Source organism: Podarcis liolepis (assembly GCF_965112155.1).
Source record: "Podarcis liolepis genome assembly, chromosome: 7".
In the NCBI taxonomy this organism is placed as follows: Eukaryota; Metazoa; Chordata; class Lepidosauria; order Squamata; family Lacertidae; genus Podarcis; species Podarcis liolepis.
In genome coordinates, this window is record NC_139561.1 from 4880283 (window position 1) to 4900413 (window position 20131).

At 46.2% G+C, this 20131-nt stretch overlaps 1 protein-coding gene across 1 annotated transcript in view; it reads left to right on the top strand.

Annotated features, from left to right (window-relative positions):
* LOC310711919 (tetraspanin-15-like) overlaps positions 1-20131 on the top strand; it is a 92129-nt gene that overhangs the window by 23958 nt on the left and 48040 nt on the right. Inside the window, exon 3 of the mRNA XM_083514409.1 lies at positions 17649-17723. Coding sequence (XP_083370535.1) covers positions 17649-17723 — 75 coding nt within the window. The remainder of the gene's footprint in view (positions 1-17648; positions 17724-20131) is intronic.

Below are 20131 nucleotides of genomic sequence, written 5' to 3' on the forward strand. Positions count from 1 at the left end.
AATTCTGTTTGTATAATAGGCTATCTGTATCCTTCCAGGTCCAATTCATAGTTCTGCTGGTTACATTTATGGCCCCTAACAATTTGGAGTCAAGTTACTTGAAGGACCACCTTCACCCATGTTAAACCTGCCAAGATGGGTGATGTGGGGAGGGAGGGAGGGAGAAGTCAGGCTGTTGGGTACCACTTTTCTGTGGTGGCCCCATGGCTGTGGAGCGCCTTGCCTCCTCCTTGCTGTTGTTTAAAGGTAAAGGGACCCTTGACCATTGGGTCCAGTCGTGGCCGACTCTGGGGTTGCGGCACTCATCTTGCTTTACTGGCCGAGGGAGCCAGTATACAGCTTCCGAGTCATGTGGCCAGCAGGACTAAGCCGCTTCTGGCGAACCAGAGCAGCGCACGGAAACGCCGTTTACCTTCCCGCCAGAGCAATACCTATCTACGTGCACTTTGACGTGCTTTCGAACTGCTAGGTTGGCAGGAGTGCTGTTGTTTAGGTGGGCTCTAACAATGTTTCTATTCATTACTGCTTTTAGCAAAGGTGTGGGAAAAGACAGAACTGGGTTTTGGAAGTGAAATGTTTTACTGTTGCTATTTTATTATTATTGTGTTGGTTGCTATTTTATATGGTTTTATACATGGGAAGATTTGGGGTGACATGTCATACTCCAAGTAGATCCACTGTAATGGGTGGATTTAAGTAACTTGTGTGATTGATTCGATATGGTGGACCTCTAAGCTGCCCCAGTTGCTGTGGAATATGCATGCCACCCTATTCTGTTTGCTTCAGATAGTTATTTTGAGAGCCCCAAATGTGCTGCTAAATTGCCTCACAACAGGAGCACCTCTAAACGATGGGAAGCATCTACAGGGGTTGCTTCATTGCCCACGTAAACATCATTTGATGTGAATCTTAATTTATTTTCACTCCAAATTGCTTTTTGGGTGCAAGGGATGACTCTTGGATAAACATCTGTGGGGTTTCTTAAATGATTTTTGCATATGAAGTGCAGAGAAAAATATTTTAATTTTAAAGAAATTTAATTTCAAGAATTGGACAGAATGAGGGCTTTTTTCTCCATCTTCTCCCTTCTCATCCTTCAAAACTTTTTTCTGACTCCTCGGGAAGATAGGGCGGGGTCTGAAGTGGAGAAGAGAGAGAGACTGAAGTTGATAAAACAAGAAACTTAATCTCAGGGTGTGGGTTCGAGCCCCACTTTGGGCAAAAAAATTCCTGCATTGCATGGAGTTAGACTATATGACCCTCATAGTCCCTTCCAACTGTTCTATTCTTATGATTTTTCAGGAAGAACAAGAAGCCCCTCCAGAGTGTTGGGGGTTTTTTTGCAGGTATATTCTGCAACTTCTTGTTGATGCAGTAATAATGCATTAGGGACAAAACAATTAGTCAGTGGAATAATGTCTGAACTGTTCAGTATACATCCAGCTCTATTGCACTTCATCAATAACTGCATCAATAAAATTTTGCAGAATACTCCCCTCCCCAAACAAAATAACAACCCCAGTCTGTAGTGGCTCCATCTTCTCCCTTCTCATCCTACAAATTCTTTTCTGGCCCTGTTTGCTTTGCAACAAAGTCCCCCCCCCCCTACAATGGGCTGGGGGCTGCTGCAACTGGAAACCAGGCAGGCTGCCGTATTCCCCCTGCAAAGTCTCAGCTGGAGCATGGCTGTTCCATGTTGAAATGCCGTTCAGGTGAGACATTGTGAGGGAACTTGGTGGCTCCTGCCCACTTGAGCTGGGGGGGGGGATTTTGCTTTAAAGTGAGAAGTGGGAGGGTGCCCCCCGTTTACCAGGAAGCACCCAACCCCCAAACGTTGACTTCTTCCTGTCCTCCCACTCCATCACCACCAGTGAAAAAGTTGCCCCCAAATTCCTTCCATTTTGCCACCAGCAGACGAGGTGAGAGGGCCTTGTTTCCTCAGCCCTAGAAGTATAAGCCCAGGCAATGGAGTCTTCTTGCTGGCCTTTCTTCAGATTGCAGCTGGAGAAAGATGCTTCCTCCCTCTTCCCATTCTTATGGTGTCTTTGTTCTGCATGCAGGCATTTCAGAACAACTGGCACTCCCCCCCCCCTTTGGTTTGGCTCCTGTCTGCTCTGGGTAATAGGATGTTGAATGAAACAGCTGGAAGATGCTTCGTAGTTAAACAACAGGGACAAAAGCATTTGTCTGGCTGAGGATGGAAGGGTAGCATTTCTCAGTGGCCTTTGCGGGAGGTCTTCGGTTTAATAAAACTGTTTCATAACCAAGATAGTTCCAGGGCTAAGTGGCAGAATTTGGGGCTGTTTTGACACAGTTTGGGAACTGGTGAGCGAAATCAGACAGATAGGTGCAGCCTGATGTTATTTTGTGGGCAGGTGCAGATTTCCCCCCCCCCACACACACACATGTTACAATAGCTTTGAGAAAAGGAAGTGCTTCCTTTCTGTCATTTCCTATAAGCCTGAATGAAAACTTACATGAAGGGTTTAATAGCTATTCCCTTCCTCTTCCTCCCCCCAATCCCTGAAACTGTTACTCTGCAGTTCTGGGAGCTCTCTGGCAAATTATAATTTCAGGATGCTTTGGTTAGGTGCAGGTGGGGAACCAGGGTATTCATAGTTCCAGGTTATGAAATGGATATATTTAGGGAATAGCAAGGCCTTTGTATTTTCAAAAAACGAAATCTGATGGAGGCATCAGTGGATGATGCTCAACCCTAGATGTGGTCCTCTCAAATTCCTTCTGTTCTCAATTTATTGTCTTCATTACACAAGTCGGATTGTTCTTCTGCTGAGCAGGATTCTTTTGCCATGTCATGGAGACCTCAGCTCTTGCCCTCCCGTATGTTATGACTGGAAGAAGGTGAACCCGGAGCAGAGAGGCAAAGGGCACTCTCCCATGGGTATTCAGCACCTCTGTATTTTAGGTTTATTGGGAGGAGGCAAGGTCCAGAACTCATTCAGGAACAGCAAATCCTTCAGGACTTCATAGGTGGCCTTTGTTTTTGCCGCACAGGAATTGTGGGGTTAAAGGCTTTCTCAAGTGGGAGGTGGCTTTCCCCAGTTGTTTGCTCTGGCTACTGTGGTCGGTGTGGATTCCACCAGTTAGAACAACTTCCTCTGGACAACAGAGTCCGTCTCTTCCCAGTACAGTGGTACCTTGGGTTACAGACGCTTCAGGTTACATGCGCTTCAGGTTACAGACTCCGCTAACCCAGAAATAGTGCTTCAGGTGAAGAACTTTGCTTCAGGATAAGAACAGAAATCGGGCTCCAGTGGCACAGCGGCAGCTGGAGGCCCCACTAGCTAAAGTGGTGCTTCAGGTTAAGAATAGTTTCAGGTTAAGAACGGACCTCTGGAATGAATTAAGTACGGTACTTAACCCGAGGTACCACTGTATCTTTCTCATAAGAAAAAAGAAGAGCCTTCTGGATCAGGCCAGTGGTCCATCTAGTCTAGCATCCTGCTCTCACATTGGATGACCAGATGCCTGTGAGAAACCAGCAAGCAGGATTTGACCCCATGAGCCCTCTTCCTTCTGTGGTTTCCAGCAACTGGGATTCAGAAGCAGTGCTTCCACCAGCCGTGGAGGCAGAGCCATCCTGGCTAATACCCATCAATAGCCCTCTCCTCCTCCATCAATTTGACTAATCCTCTTTTAAAGCCATCTAAGCTAGTGGCCAGGGACGCAGGTGGCGCTGTGGGTAAAACCTCAGTGCCTAGGACTTGCCGATCGTATGGTTGGCGGTTCGAATCCCCGTGGCGGGGTGAGCTCTCGTCGTTCTGTCCCAGCTCCTGCCCACCTAGCAGTTCGAAAGCACCCTTAAGTGCAAGTAGATAAATAGGTACCACTTTATAGCGGGAAGGTAAACGGTGTTTCCGTGTGCTGCGCTGGTGCTGGCTCGCCAGAGCAACTTCGTCACGCTGGCCACGTGACCCGGAAGTGTCTTCGGACAGCGCTGGCTCCTGGCCTCTTAAGCGAGATGAGCACGCAACCCCAGAGTCGGTCACGACTGGCGCGTACGGGCAGGGGTACCTTTACCTTTACCTTTAAGCTAGTGGCCATTACTGCCTCCTGTGAGAGTGAGTTCCATAAATTAGCTCTGTCACCTGAATCTTCCAACCTTCAGCTTCATGTTCACGAATTCTAGTGTTACAAGAGAAGGAGAAAAGCTTTTCTGTGTCCACTTTCTCCATGCCATGCATAATTTTATAAACCTCTTCCATGTCCCCTCTTTTGACCATTTGTGCGGAGGAAGAGCAGGCTAGTTCTGAAACGCTGCCCTGATTTCAGCCCCTGGGTCTCATACCTACCACTCCTGGTATAATGTAGAGTTGCTCCACAAATCTGCTGGGTCAGGTCAGTGGCCTGTCAGGTCCAGCATCCAGTTGTCATGGCGGCCAACCAGATGCCCATGGGAAGCCTGAAAGCAGGACCTGAGTGCAACATAAAAAAATTTCCTTCCAGTAGCACCTTAAAGACCAACTAAGTTAGTTCTTGGTATGAGCTTTCGTGTGCATGCACACTTCTTCAGATACTTCAGATATTCTTCAGATGAAGAAGTGTGCATGCACACGAAAGCTCATACCAAGAACTAACTTAGTTGGTCTTTAAGGTGCTACTGGAAGGAATTTTTTTATTTTGACTATGGCAGACCAACACGGCTACCTATCTGTAACTGGAACTATGAGTGCAACAGCCCTCTCCTCTTCTGGGGTTTCCAACATTCGGAGCACTGTCTGGGTGCTACTTAGTAAACAGGGTGCAAGGAAAACGCTGGTGTGGAAAATAGTTGGAAAGCTTTCCTTGTCACTCAGCAGGTAGTTAAAATATGGAACTCACTCCAACAGGAGGCAGTGGTGGCCGCCAACTTGGGTGGCTTAAAAAGGCGATGGGGCAAATTCATGGAGGAGAGGGCTATTGAGGGATACTAGCCACTGCAGGTGTACTCTGCCACCAGTGTCAGAGGTAGCAGCGCTTCTGGATTCCAGTTGCTGGAAACTACAGGAAGGGAGAGCGCTCTTGGCCTTGGGTCCTGGCTGGTTGGCCATTGAGAATAGGACGCTGAACTAGATGGGTCATTGGCCTCATCCAGATGGCTCACCTTATGTTCTTATGGTGATCTTTCTTGGCTGGTCTGAGTCACATCTTCTAACATGTCAGGAAGACCTGAAAGTTTTTGTCAGTTCAGTGACAAATGTGTGACATCCTCTTGCTCATGTCCACACACACCTCCGGCAGTTTTGAAACTGGTGAGCCATACTGTGGCTGCGTGAGTGATCCATTAGTGGTGAGTGAAGTTACGCCTGGCATCCCTCACACCACCTAGGTTGTGTTTGATTAAGGCTAGATCCACACCTGCCACATCTCAAACGTGGGCTGTTTTTGGATTAGGCTAAATCCACTCTCAGTTCCAAACTTCACAAATGAAATGCTGAAATGCAGTCTTCCAGGGGAGGCTTTCCATTTCGTCCAGCGTTTTTACAAGATCTGTTCTGACATTACAAAATAAGATTGAACTTCGAAACTGAATTTTTTTTTAGGGTATTGCTGTTTCTCCTTTTGTCAGCGCTGCTGGAACAGCCTGAGCAATTCTATGAATGACACTGGCATTTGTCATGTTCTCTTTAATATTATATTCTGTGCCTATCTGACAAAACTCTTAAGATTGCCGTGTCTGGCGTTTCAATTTTTGGACTATTTTGGGGTTTTCTTACAGCAATATTATAGAAAGCAAACATATGCATATGGTGACAAACTAAATGCCAGTAGCCACATCAGTCCTTGTGACATATTGATGCTGATAGTTTCATAGAATTGTAGACTCAAAGGTCATCTAATCCAACCCCCTGCAATGCAGAAATCACAGCTAAAGAAGCCGTGACAAATGGCTGTCCAGTCTCTCTTTGAAAACCTCCAGTGAAAGAGAGTCCACCACCAGCTGAGGTTGTCCGTTGCATTTATTGTTAGAATCCAGAGGACATGGTTGCCTTGTTTAGCCACTCAGTACCCATGGATACCAAATGCGTGAGTGGAGTCTCTGAAAAGCTTCCAGATAGCCCTTCTCCTTAGATCACCACAATCACCTCCACAGCCAGCATATGACTGATGTAGATCTTGTTTGGTACCCACGCTGCTGAGCAGCTGAATATGACTAACACGGCTGAAGAGCAGAACCAGGACCAGCTCCTGGAATTTTTGTCATGTCTAAGACAAACATCATTAACAACCAGGAGTGCTCTGATGGTGTTTCCTGCTTGGCAGGGGGTTGGACTCGATGGCCCTTGTGGTCTCTTCCAACTCTATGATTCTATGATTCTAACCAGCAGTTCCCCTCCCCTGCCAATCCCAGCAGCACCACCTACTTGTAATTAGGTGAAGTATTTTGCATTATTTGGGAAACAGCTGCTATCTGTCTCCACTTGCAACATCCTTGCTCTGCCTTAGGAAGTCCTCCAGACTGCCCAGTCTTTGCAGCAGCAAAAAAAGCCAGTGTGTGAGAGAGTCTGTTTATTTCAGAATGTATGAATCACTTTGCATTTAAAGAATACCTACTGAGTGTACAAAAATTGGATATAAATCATACTACAAATAATAAACGGTGTTAAAAACGTGAAGCCATCAATAATTAAAAGCTGCAGCATTGAAATGGACCAATTTGAGAAGGCCTGGGGTGGTGGTGGGGAGAATATTGGAGACATAACACTTTGGGGACTTGCTTCACTTCTAGAAGAACATCTAGCTGTGATTGCTGCATTGCAGGGGGTTGGACTAGATGACCCTTGGGGTCCCTTCTTGGCCACCTCAAAACAAAAACACTGCAACCTGCCCAGGAGAACATGAATTAATTATCTCTCCCCCCTTTGATTATTTTTGAATTAAATTTATGTTCTCATTAAATGATGAAGAATGGTCAGGGGTGGGAGGAGGAAACACAGGAGAAACTTTCAGCAATGCTAGTGAAAAGTGACCAGCACCAGAACCCAGGTTTAAAAAATGCTTTTCAATTTCTGTGCTGTTGCTTTTCCTTTTTTTGTAAGCAATACTAACAGGTTGTTTCACCTCCTGTCTCCTAGCATCCCTGCTCCACTGCAAGCGGGGCTGTGTTTGTATACACTGCAAATCTCTGCTTTCAGTTGTGCTGGGTGGGGTGGGGGGGGACTGGGTTCCTTGAGTTGGTTTTGTTGACATGCTGTGGAGATGATGTGACTGCATCTCCCGGCAGCCGCAGGAGAGCTGTGTGTGACATGTTTTGTCACTGTGTTCTTCTGGAGAACTGATGAGATGGAAGATGCTCTTGCTGTTTAGCAGCTGGCAGGCTTCAGGAGCTGCCTTGTGCTTCCCTTGCTTGCCTCCAGGTGAGCTTTCTCTTGTGCCTCTTGCGGTCCAGTTGGAGTGAACCAGATTTGGGAGGAAGGAGGTATGTGCCAAGCAGGAGGGGCAGTTTAATGTAACAAAGGATGACAGTTTGGGGTTGGGTGGAAATTTTGTCAGTGAGAAGAAGTGAGGGGAGCAAATTCTGTGCTAGGGATCATTAGGAAAGGTACTGCCAGTATCATAATGCCATTATACAAATCCATGCTGTAGCTGCATTTGGACGACACTTCTGGTCACCTCACTGTTGTAGAGTTGGGGAAGTGTTCAGAAAAGGGCAACCATAATGATAAAGAAGGTGGAGCAACTCCCCTGCGAAGAAAGGGTGCAGCGTTTGAGACTTTTTAGTTTAGAGGAAAGGTGAGTAAGAGGTGACATGATAGAAATTTAGATAATTGTCAATGACATGAGAAAAGTGGATAGTTGTTCTGCCTCTCTCATAATGCTAGAACTCGTGGACATGCAATGAAACTGAATGTTGGAAGATTCCGGACAGATAAAATAAAGTACTTCTTCATGCAGCCAATCAGTTTCAGTGTATCTGAAGAAGTGTGCATGTACACGAAAGCTTATACCAAGAACAAACCTAGTTGGTGCTGCTTCCACAGGAGACACTGATGGCCTTCAGCTTGGAATTAAAAGAGGATTAGAGTGGTACCTCTGGTTACGTACTTAATTCGTTCCAGAGGTCCATTCTTAACCTGAAACTGTTCTTAACCTGAAGCACCACTTTAGCTAATGGGGCCTCCTGCTGCCGCCACGCAATTTCTGTTCTCATCCTGAAGCAAAGTTCTTAACCCGAGGTACTATTTCTGGGTTAGCAGAGTATGTAATCTGAAGCGTATGTAACCTGAAGCGTATGTAGCCCAAGGTACCACTGTAGACAAATTCATGGAGGAGAGGGCTCTTGGTGGCTGCTAGCCAGGATTATTATGCTCTGGCCCTGCAGTTAGAGGCAGTAATGCGTCTGAATACCAGTAACTGGAAGCCACAAGAGGGGAAAGCACTCTTTTTCTCAGGTTCTGCTTGAGAGTTTCCCACAGGCATCTGACTGGCTACTGAGAGAACAGGGTGCTGAACAAGATGGCCGAAACCAACAAGCTCTTCTTATGTTCTTACGTAACTTCCATCTCTCTGGGTACGTGTCAAGGTGGCCTCAGCTTCCTCGGGTCTCTTGATTTATGATGCAGGGCAACAGCCTTCACCAACCAGGTTGGTGCCCTTCAGAAGATTTTTGACTCCAGCTCCCACCAGCCCCAGCCAGCATGGCCTGCGCTCAGAGATGATGGGAATTGTAGTCCAGCGATACCCAGAGGGCCCCTAGTTTCCCCACTCCTTCTTTAGAGTTGGCTCTTACTTTGTGTGAAGGAATCCTTTCCAACACACGGGAGGACAGCGTGAAAAAGCACAAGGTGTGTCTCTAGATTTTTAGTTGATCTTGTAGTTAAATCTCAGAGGTGGCTGATCTTTGTAAAGTCATGGGATTGCTCCTTCCTTGTGAGAATCAGGCTTCTGCAAGCAGCACAGTGTCTTGTTCATAAACAATGGATTTTAGAGTTCCATTGCTTGTCCTTGGTGTCAGTCTGGTGTGGCCCGCCTCCTTCATTCTAGCTGGCCTCCAGCTGCAAATGTGTAATGAAGGAGAAAAGTGTTCCTCACTCGTTATTTCAATGTGGAGATCTGTGAGATGCAAATGGGCATCAGCCTGCCTGCCTGCCTCCCTCCCTTCGCTCTCAAATATTCCTTCTAAAGGCTGCAACAGCCAAGTCAAGTGTAGCAACAGACAAGCCTGACAGAAACGAGCTGGTGATAGGCACCTTTTCAAACCTAAAGCACATCTTGGAGACAGGATTCTGATCCTTCAGGGCAGCTGAAAGTATAAACACCCATCGTTCTCTGTTTAGTTGTGGAAAGATCTCACTTCCCTTTCCACATCCACATTTGAATTTGTACCTTATTGTCATCAGTCTCAGATGATGTCTCTTGGGCTTCTCATATTCGTGTTGTTACACATCACCCCAACCTCCAAGTGGTGAGAGACTCCAGGGGTTACAGGAATTTACTCAGCTTCAGTTTCCTTGGATTGAAGTTGTTTTTTCATGAAGTGAGTGCTGCCATGTGCTCCTACAGAGGGCATGAAAGGGATGTGTGTTTGAGAGAAGAACCCGCCCAAATTGCTACCCAGTTCTTCAGTGGTGAATTGAGAAAGTGTGCGTGCGTGTTTCAAGTCAGCCCACTGTTTTGGCCCCAAACTATAAGGATGTGCTTACCAAGTTGCTGGTGGAAATGGCAGGAGTGGCTCATCTGGTGTGATGGAGCCCCATCAATAGTCTCCCACAAGAAATGCAACTCCTGCTTAAGGCAAGGTGAGGCTGGCTCAGTGCAAACACACCAGCAGAGCCATTCCAGCACTCCTGCTATGATGCCGCTTTAAACAGTCATGGCTTCCCTCAAAGAATTCTGGGAGCTGTAGTTAAGAATGCTGAGAGTTATTAGTTACAGATAGGTAGCCGTGTTGGTCTGCCATAGTCAAAATAAAAAAATTCCTTCCAGTAGCACCTTAAAGACCAACTAAGTTAGTTCTTGTTATGAGCTTTCGTGTGCATGCACACTTCTTCAGATACACTGAAACAGAAGTTGCCAGATCCTTCTATATAGTGGGAAGGTGGGGAGGGGTATTACTCAGAAGGGTGGTGGGAATGGGAGGTTGGCAGATAGCTGAGATGAGCCTGTTGATGACTCTTAACGACTGCAATAGGTCTTACAGGAAAAGGCAAGGGGTGAGAAGGTGAAAAATGGCTTAGTCATGTATAATGTGATAAGAATCCAATGTCTCTGTTCAGACCAGGTCTCTCCATGGTTTTAAGTTTGGTAATGAGTTGCAATTCAGCAGCTTCTCTTTCCAGTCTATTTCTGAAATTCCTTTGTAGTAAAACAGCTACTTTGAGATCTTGTATAGAATGTCCTGGGAGATTGAAGTGTTCTCCTACTAGTTTCTCTGTTTTGTGATTCTTGATGTCAGATTTATGTCCGTTTATTCTTTGGCGTAAGGTTTGGCCTGTTTGTCCAATATAGAGAGCTGAAGGACAACAACATCCCAACAACATCACACATACCATCTCGGGACTATTTAATTGCTCATCGTCTAACATTCCCACTACCCTTCTGAGTAATACCCCTCCCCACCTTCTCACTATATAGAAGGATCTGGCAACTTCTGTTTCAGTGTATCTGAAGAAGTGTGCATGCACACGAAAGCTCATAACAAGAACTAACTTAGTTGGTCTTTAAGGTGCTACTGGAAGGAATTTTTTTTTATTTTGAGAGTTATTAGGAAACTCCTAATTCTGCTCCCCGAGCTACAGTTCCCAGCATCTGACAACTAACCGTACATCAAAGGAAACTCTAGGAACCATAGCTCTGGGAAGGAACTAGGGGTCTCCTGATGACTCTCAGCACCTTTAAACTACAGCTCCCATAACTCTTTGGGTGAAGCCATGACTATTTAAAGTGGCACCATATATGTATGGTGTGAATGTGGCCTTAATTCAGCTTGAGCCTAATACGTTAAGTCAGTGTAGGTCATGCCAGATAACAGCAGGCACTGGGCACTCTGGCAGATGCTGCTGGTACTCACCCAAGGGGCACCGTGAGGCATCCTGAGGCCTTCTGAAGACTGGCTGACCTGGACATGTTGTTACACCTTCCCCTGGGGAGAAGCTGCCTGTTTTTTCAAGGGACATTGCTCAGGTCTGCAGCCATTCATTCTTGTGGCAGGGGGCAGTGAGGAGTGTATGGTCAGAGGACTTGAGCAAAGCCCCAGCTAGGCCTGTGCAGGCACCATTCAAAACCAGTTTGAAGCCCATGTCATGATAACCGTTTCATTATATTTAACCGGCAATGAATTGTGAACAGCCTTCAAAACGCCACAGGGTGGTATAATTGCAAGCAATTTGAGAAGTCCTGTCCCTGTGTGTGCTGATTCCTGGCTGCCGCCTTCCAAAAACCATTTTGCCTCCCCCAAAGTGAGACTGGCTGGCTGCTTCCTCCCAAGCGGCAGGAAGGAGAGGAGAGCGGGAAGTGCTGAGATGGACCGTGCTCTGTCACAGCTGGCTCCCTCTGGCTGGCTGGCTGCCTTCCCTTCCAGCTGCATTTCCCCTCCCCAATCCCTCCTGTGGCGGAACAGTGCCAGCCTCAGCACCTCCCCTAAACCACAGTATTGGTGCTTTAAGAAAGAGTGCTGCCCCTCTGTCTGTGCCTTCCTTCCTTCCTTCCTTCCTTCCTTCCTTCCTTCCTTCCTTCCTTCTCCTGGTTGCTCCTTCTCTCCCTCCCTCCTCAGCTGAGGCACTGCAATCCTGCACGCTGCTGGGAAGGACAGCCCAGCCACCACTCCTTATTTCAGACATCAAGATATGCTGCTGGTATATCATGATGGTTAGCTGGTGAAAAATCATTATGTTGAAAACCAGGTATTGCCCAGGCCCAACTTCTGACCTGGATGGTCCAGGGCTGAGGGATGGTGGCTCACCAGGCAAAACCTCCCCCCCCCCCTTCTGAGGCCAGAGAACATGCCAGGTGGGGAAAGAGTGGCCCCTGTCACTGCCATAAGCACTTCTTTCCAAGGAGGCATCATGAAATAGTCAACCCTCCTGAAATTATGCCCCAATTTTCAGCAGGGTGAAACAGCCTTCCCTTGAATTTGACCCATATCTGGAGATTTTGGAGACTGGCACCTTTGTGTACAAAACAAGTACTCCACCACTTTTGAAAAAAGATAGCATCTGTATCTGTTTAGCAAAGAAGCTAGAATAAAGCAATTCAAATTGAGTACACATATAATCATGTAACATACATGTGGTTGCAGGGGGCAAATAATAAGTGAGAAGTGCCAAGGTTAAGGGCCTGAAGTCAGTGCAGAGTGAGGTTTGCAATCTGAGAGGTCAACCTTCTGGGGCACATTTGCAAACTGAAGGAGCTGTTGTGGGTACCATGCACACAGGTACAACCAACAAGCACAGAGAGTCTCTCTCTCCCACCCCACCCCACTCTCTCTCTCTCTCTCTCTTTCTCTCTCTCTCTCACACACACACACTCAATCTCTCACACACCCGTCCCACCAAATCAGACTTGAAAAAAGCTGTATATCATTTACACCAGTTCAGGTCTCTGAGGGCGCATTTGTGCTTGCAGGGGCCACACGGGTGACCAGTGAGTTGGGCTCCCCTTTGTTGATGTATCTGTGATCCCTTCCTGAGACCCTGGAGAATTCCTTTCCATCAGTGGAGGTTATGCTTGGCAAGATGGACCAATGGCAGCTTCGTATATGAGTTCCAACAGCCAAAGTGGCAGCTGCATGTCTGATTCCCTCCAGCTGAATGAAGACTGAGCAATCCAGCTCTTCTCTTGAAAGCAGTGGGTGGAACTGAAGAGGGCAATCCATGGCTGTGAGTCTGCCTTGCTGGCACAGAGCCTTTGTTGCCTGTGACTTGACTTGAGAGGCCTAGAAAATGCACCCCAAAGCATTGCATTGGCTGCCCTCCCCTTATTGCCTTCTGTTTGCTCTGCAGATCTCTAACTCCTGGTGCTGATAATGGCAGTCCTAGCACAAAACACCCGAAGGGCTTCAGGTTTGGGGAAGGCTGTGGAATGGGTGCTTTTAATGTTCCCAGATGCACACATTCTGAGTTGAAGACTCTGCAGGGACACTGTAAAAAATTTACAGAATCCATTTAATAAGTTGAAAAGACCACTTTAAATGATAGTGTCAGAAGCCTTCATGAAGATCCAAACAGAACAAAACAGCACAGCCTGTTTAATGGGACAAACTGAACTAGAAAATATTTACTTTAAAAGAACACCAATCTAATCAAGCACCAACAGCTGCAACACAGTGTGACATTGTGTCTGCCGGATGTAGAGCACCTTGTATGCAACACCACTAAAGGCACTGAGTTGCCAACAGCTAAGCCCTCCTCCAGACTCGCCTCTATTCCTTGTTTTAATAAAATGTATCTTCAGAAAGACTTTGAAGTCCCCTGTATGTCTCTGTGTCCCCCAACCACCTTTGCTTCCATGGTATCAAACTTCACCCACCAAGGAATGTGCTGTTCTGATTTGGCTTTTGCATGTGCCTACACAGCAAGACAGGCTGGTGCTTGCAGCTCCACAGTGAGCAACTTGCTCCAATGGAGGCTGGAGGTGAACTGGGGACTTCCAAGGCCCTTCATCCAGTTTGCTTCTAGCTGAAGGTTCTGTAAAGGGACCGTCCCCTGCTGTTCTTTACACAAATGCTTTTCCAAGGCTAAGCAACAGCTTCTACTCTCATATCAAAATGTTATTTGAGCCATGTTCAGTTGCATCTCTGACTGACAACAAGCTTCTCTCCCTGTTGCGGAATTCTTTTCTCCTGTGGTAAACCCATCTAAGTTAAATGAAATTAAAAGCAAGCAGTTAAATACTCTCAGGGTTATTGTGGAAGCAGGGCACCACAAAGTGATTAATTTTGGCCCCGAACTCGGTGCTGGAACAGTAATTTATTGTCGCATCTGGAACTGATGGGCTTCTTAAGGATGGCTGATGGCCGTTTGTGTTTAATGGAATGAGGGATTTGTTCCTGTTCTCCTGTCCCATTGAGAATGTGATAAATTGGTAGCTGAACCCTTTATTAACTATCTCGTCTGTTTTGAACTTGAGCCAAATTTCTTTTCCTTACTTAGCAGGTGACGTTATTGCCAGGCACTTGAGCCAAATTAATCCTCCAAGAAGCTCTGTTGAATTTGGCCCCCTTAGCAAATAGAAGATGATGTCTCTTGTCACAAAAGAATGCAAAGATTAGAGGGTTCCAGCCAGATATGAAGGTCACGCCAGGATCACTGTCAAGTGGGGTTGAAGCAAATAACAATTAAGAATCAGCCTAATGAACATGTACTCTCTTTATCCTCTTTCTTGGTCCAGCGTTAAGTACAGCTTTCCAGTACAGTCGGAAGTTGAATGGAATCCGTTCCGGAAGTCTGTTTGACTTCCAAAACATTTGGAAACCAGAGCACAGCTGCTGATTGGCTGCAAGAAGCTCCTGCAGCCAATTGGAAGCCGCTGAAGCCCTGTCGGACATTCAGCTTCCAAAAATAGTTCGCAAACCAGAACAGTCACTTCCGGGCTTGTGGCGTTCAGGAGTCAAAATGTTCGAGAACTAAGCTGTTCAAAAACCAAGGTATAACCGTACATGTTAACAAGCTATTTTGTTACAGATACCTTGTTTCCTCATAACCATAGTTTGCAAACTCTCTTCAAAACATGGTTCGGATCTGTGGCTTTGAGGGGAGCTGTGATTTGTGATTGGTGCACATCACGCAATGTGACTCAATGGCGGAGGAGGGGAAGGGAAAGGATGAGGGAGTCTGCTTTCAAGACTAGTTCTCAGTTAGTAAACTATGTCAAGTCCAGGAAGAAGCTGGAGCCCAAGTTATAGCTATGGCCTTATGAAGGCAAGAATGTTTTCAGCTCTCCCTGTTCCGACCATGATAATGCTAGAATTCAGCTAGTGAAGAGTAAAAGGTTTCCTCAGGCAAAGGCAATGCAGTTTAAAACAACATTTGAACCATAGAATTGTAGAGTTGGAAGGAACCCTGATAATCATCTAGTCCAGGGGTCAGCAAACTTTTTCAGCATGGGGCCAGTCAACTGTCCCTCAGACCATGTGGGAGCTGGACTATATTTGGGGGCTGGAGTGGAGAATGAATTCCTGTGCCCCGCGGAAAAACCCAGAGATGCATTCTAAATAAAAGCACACATTCTACTTATGTAAAAACACCAGGCAGGCCCCACAAATAACCCAGAGATGCATTTAAAACAAAAGGACACATTCTACTCATGTAAAAACATGCTGATTCCTGGACCATCCGTGGGCCGGATTTAGAAGGCCATTGGGCCGGATCTACCCCCCGGGCCTTAGTTTGCCTACCCATGATCTAGTCTAACCCCCTGCAAGGGAGGAATCTCAACTAAAGCATCCATGACAGATAGCCATCCAAGCCTCTGTTTATAAACCTACAAAGGAGAGTCCACCACCTTCTACGGGAAACTGTTCCACTGTCGATCAGCTCTCACTGTCAGAAAGTGTGATTTTGAATCCTGATTCTGTCTTAAGCAGCATCAGCCGCCCCTCCCAGTTTGGTGTCATCTGGCAATTTGGTGCTTCAACATCTCATTTTGTGGTTTTATGTAGGAGGCTTCTTTTCATTCCACAGCATGCTGGATTTGCAGTAATGGAAAGGTAACTTGGGAGTGCCCTAATTTATGTGTTTTGGCTTGTGCTAATGTTTGCATTGTCTTAGGAATGTTAGTCTGATGTAAGCAGAAGAAAAATGTGACCAATTTGGTTTGTCTTAATCTGTTTATATCCAGTTTATACCCGTCCTGGATCCCTGCTGGATCCTTTGCACTGCAACTCCCAGCAACCCCAACCAGGATGACCATAGAATGCTGGGCCTGATGGCAGGGGCAGACCTTGGGGTCTTAAATTTCAGTGGCACCCTGTGGAGTGCCAAAATTTGCCCCAAAATCTGCATCATAATTGCAGTGCCCCTGAGGCTCTGTGCCAAGTGGACCAAAATGGTTGTGCTCTCCTAAATCCTCCTCTGCTGGTGGGAGGATAGAAGCCCCAGGCATTGCCCGAGACACAAATAAAATGATGTCCCTGCCTGTGCCCAGGAAGGATGGGGGGGGGCAGGGAAGCAACATGTTTGGGATGGGTTGACAAGGATGAAATAAGAAGGCGGAACCAATTCCTTCTTGAGGAGTTTAGGGGGGCTGAACCTCTTTTCCTTGGCCTTTGACTCCCACGATGAGAGCTTTCACAGCCCATCATATTCCCACGACTGTAATCTGTTTTAACGGTTTTTAATCCTGAATTTTAAATTGTTGTAAGATTAGCATCTTATTCAGTGTCTTTGGAGAGATGAATTTACCAGCCCATGGGCAACAAAAATCCATTCCAAACTGTTGACATATGGAATCTCTCCTTCCGATATACTAAATTTAGATCTAATTACAGCAAAAAAGGTCATCAAACAAAGATTGGAGGAGGTTGATTTGCAACAAAATCTTACTACAGGTGGAGGTACATGTTCCCCGATAAACCAGGGCATTACATTTATGCCCCAGATACCTCGATATTTGTCTACCTTATCGGTTGCGTCACATAGATTCGCTTTTGTTAGAGCCAGATTTAATGTGTTCCCCTCAAATGTGCTTAGTAATAGATTTTCTAATGGTAAAACCTCTGTTTTATGCGCATGTGACAACAAATCAATAGAATCCCTTCATCATATCTTGTTTAATTGTCCTTTATATATTGTTCCCCGATCAAGGATTCTGAGTTCAATCATTTTGGAAACTCTTGCTAAACCACCTGAATCACATCTAGCCTATCTACTCCAGGACATTGATTCTTATAGAACATTACAGGTTGCCAGATTCCTGAATTCAGTTCTTTCATATAAAAGACTTCACGGAATGCTGCATGACTATTAAAATCTAGTAAACTCTATCCACCATCTTTATAATCAAGGCCACAATATGGTACATCTAGAGATTGTATGTAATGTGAAGGAGAGTATGCGTTGAAATATTTTAGTTGATATTTTAGAATGTAAAATGCTATTTTATTTATTTATTGGTTTTTACCTTGTGGGCTTATAGCCGAATAAAGTATTATCTATCTATCTATCTATCTTGTTGTAAGATGCCCTTGTACCTGCTGGTACAGGTTGGGTGGGTGACGATGATGATGCAACCCTGTCCTCCAACATTGCACAGGTGAAAGTGGACCTTCCTTCACCCCAGTTTTCATACCAGGCATCACTGCCTGAGTCCCTCTCTCTCCTATTTCACATTGATGAAGGCTTGACACTGCGTGCTGAATTATCTTATTCTGCTGTCACCTGATTTAAAAGCCAAGGGTGGGTAGGAGGGGAAATGTGTGGAGCTGAACTGCCCAGGGGGGGAGGGAGGATGGGAAGAATGTTCTGTGTCTAGTTCATATTTCAGCACAGCCACAGGATGCCAGGTGGGAGGGCACAGTCATGCCAGCTAGGACTGATGGACACCCAGTTTGGTGTTGGCCTGACTTATAGAAGCCGGGGGGGGGTAATTATTCATGGTTTTTTGTCACCTCTTAAAGCGTCCGCGACTGGACTAACGGTCAGGGGTACCTTTACCTTTAAAGAAATACAAAATCCCCTTCTCTTCCCCACCCTTCTCTCTTTTCTGCCTAGTTCTTCTGGGTCCTGCTGGCCATCTTTATTACTGAGCTGCTGCTGCTGTGTATCGAAATAATCTTTGAAAAGCAGGTGAGCCTCCCACACGAGTAATTACAATGTGTGTTTTGACCCCTTTGGGAGAGACTGGAGATCGTCTTGTTCAGTGGACTGTGAATGTTCAGAAGGACTGGCAGGTTTGTTTTTTTACCCAAGTAGTTTTTCTGTGTGTGCATAACTTAACAGCCATGCCAGAGCAATTAGGTGTATGATTGAGTGCTGAGCTCTTTTCTCCACACTTTATTCTCCTCTTCTTTCAGACTGAAATTTATCTCTGCCCGATGAAACTGCAGAACTTGGAGAGATCATTTCTGCAATGTTTCAGGCTGGCACCAGGATATAGACAGGAGCAGCAGGTGTTGCACAACCAGGGGTGCACAGATCCTGCTCCATAGCACAGCACCTGCCCTGCCCATGGAAACCCGTCTCCCTTCTTAAAAGCAACAAAAAGAACAAGGAGCCCCAAGTCCTCATGGGTGCAAAGTGTGTCACAAATGCCGTGACTCCCAAAATCACTCCCAAGCTCAAAATGACTCCATAAGTTGCACGGATTGTTTTCCATCTTCATGCAATGCAGAGTTAGACCATGGAACTGGCTTCCCCAGGAGACAGTGAGAGCCATCAATCTGAATGACTTTAAAAGAGGATAAGACAAATTCACAGAGGAGAGGGCTACTGGTAGCTACTAGCCATGATGGCTACACTCTGCCCTCCACATTCAGAGGCAGCAGTTCTTCTGAACCCCAGTTGCCAGAAACCCCAGGAGGGGAGAGGGCTCTTGCTGGTTTCCCCCAGGCATCTGGTCAGCCACTGTGAGAAGCGGATGCTGGTCTAGATGGGCCATTGGCCGGACCCAGCAGACTCTGCTTGTGTTCTTCTCCAGGAGCTTCAGCTTCTCATGGATGTGTAACAAATTCTGAGACCCCAACAATCACAGGCTGCTTTTCACTCTCAAGTCCTTAATAATTCTGTAATAATAATAATATAATAATAAATTTTATTTGTATCCCGCTCTCCCCAGCCAAAGCCAGGCTCAGAGCGGCTAACATCATATAAATAAGACAATATGCATAATACAATATACAATATGCAAATAAAATAACATTCAACATTCAGTAAAATAATATAAAATAATATTAAATATCAGCATTTCAAAATTAAACAGAAATCCACTCAACAATTACAATAACTAATTTCTAAACTCCAATCAATAAAACAACAGCAAACCACAGTGCACAACATAATACAATACAAAATAAGAAGCAGAGACCGGAGGGTGGGGCAAGGCAGTTGGAAGGAGGCCTGGCCTGATGGAGTCTCCCCCCTCACAGTTCTTCCTCCAGGCACAGCTTCCTCATGAGGAGACCCAGGGCCGGGGGATGGGGCAAGGCAGGTGGAAGGAGGCCTGGCCTGATGGAGTCTCCCCCCTCACAGTTCTGTAAATTACATGGCTTGTTTTATATCTATTTGCCTAGAGCAGAGGTGAGCACTGAATAGCAGAATCTGCAGGTTAGGGTTGTTAGATTAATTTGGTCAGATTCTGGACATGCTCTCTGGTGCCTGTTTAGGGCGTTAGATGGTTTTCGTTGTTTTTAGAAGCATCTTGCCTTTGTAGAAACAGAGGTGCAAGGCACACACTAATTTGCCAGGTAGACCAGTCTTACTGGTTAGCATCCGATTGACACTTTCTCTCCAATTAATATCATTTATTTAAAGGTGGTACTTCTCCCCCCCACCTTTTAATTTGCCTTCCAGACCCTAGCTTTCTAACTGAATTAAATAATGTAAATCTAACCAGCATTTGGGACGCGGGTGGCGCTGTGGGTTAAACCACAGAGCCTAGGGCTTGCCGATTGGAAGGTCGGTGGTTCAAATCCCTGCGACGGGGTGAGCTCCCATTGCTCGGTCCCTGCTCCTGCCCATCTAGCAGTTTGAAAGCACAAAGTGCAAGTAGATAAATAGGTACCACTCCGGCGGGAAGACAAACGGTGTTTCCGTGTGCTGCTCTGGTTCGCAGAAGCGGCTTAGTCATCCTGGCCACATGACCTGGAAGCTGTACGCCGGCTCCCTCAGTCAGTAAAGCGAGATGAGCGCCGCAACCCCAGAGTCGGTCACGACTGGACCTAATGGTCAGGGGTCCCTTTACCTTTACCTAACCAGCATTTATTTATTTTTAATGACAAACATAGTCTCAGAGAGAGGAAGCAGCAGCACTAAGAGCCAGCCCCTCATAGCTCTAGGTAGCTGACATATTTTGTGGCAAACTAGTCCAGGAGTCCAGAGTCTAGCTGCTCTGCTTCAGGTGAGGCAAGCAGTGTGGGAGGGTGCCAGCTCTCTCCTCTGCGCATGTGCATGTGCAGACAGATACCCACCCACACACCAGCTCCTCTTCCCATGTTCGGAAGCCCCGGCATGTTGGGAATCCACATGTAGAAAGGCAG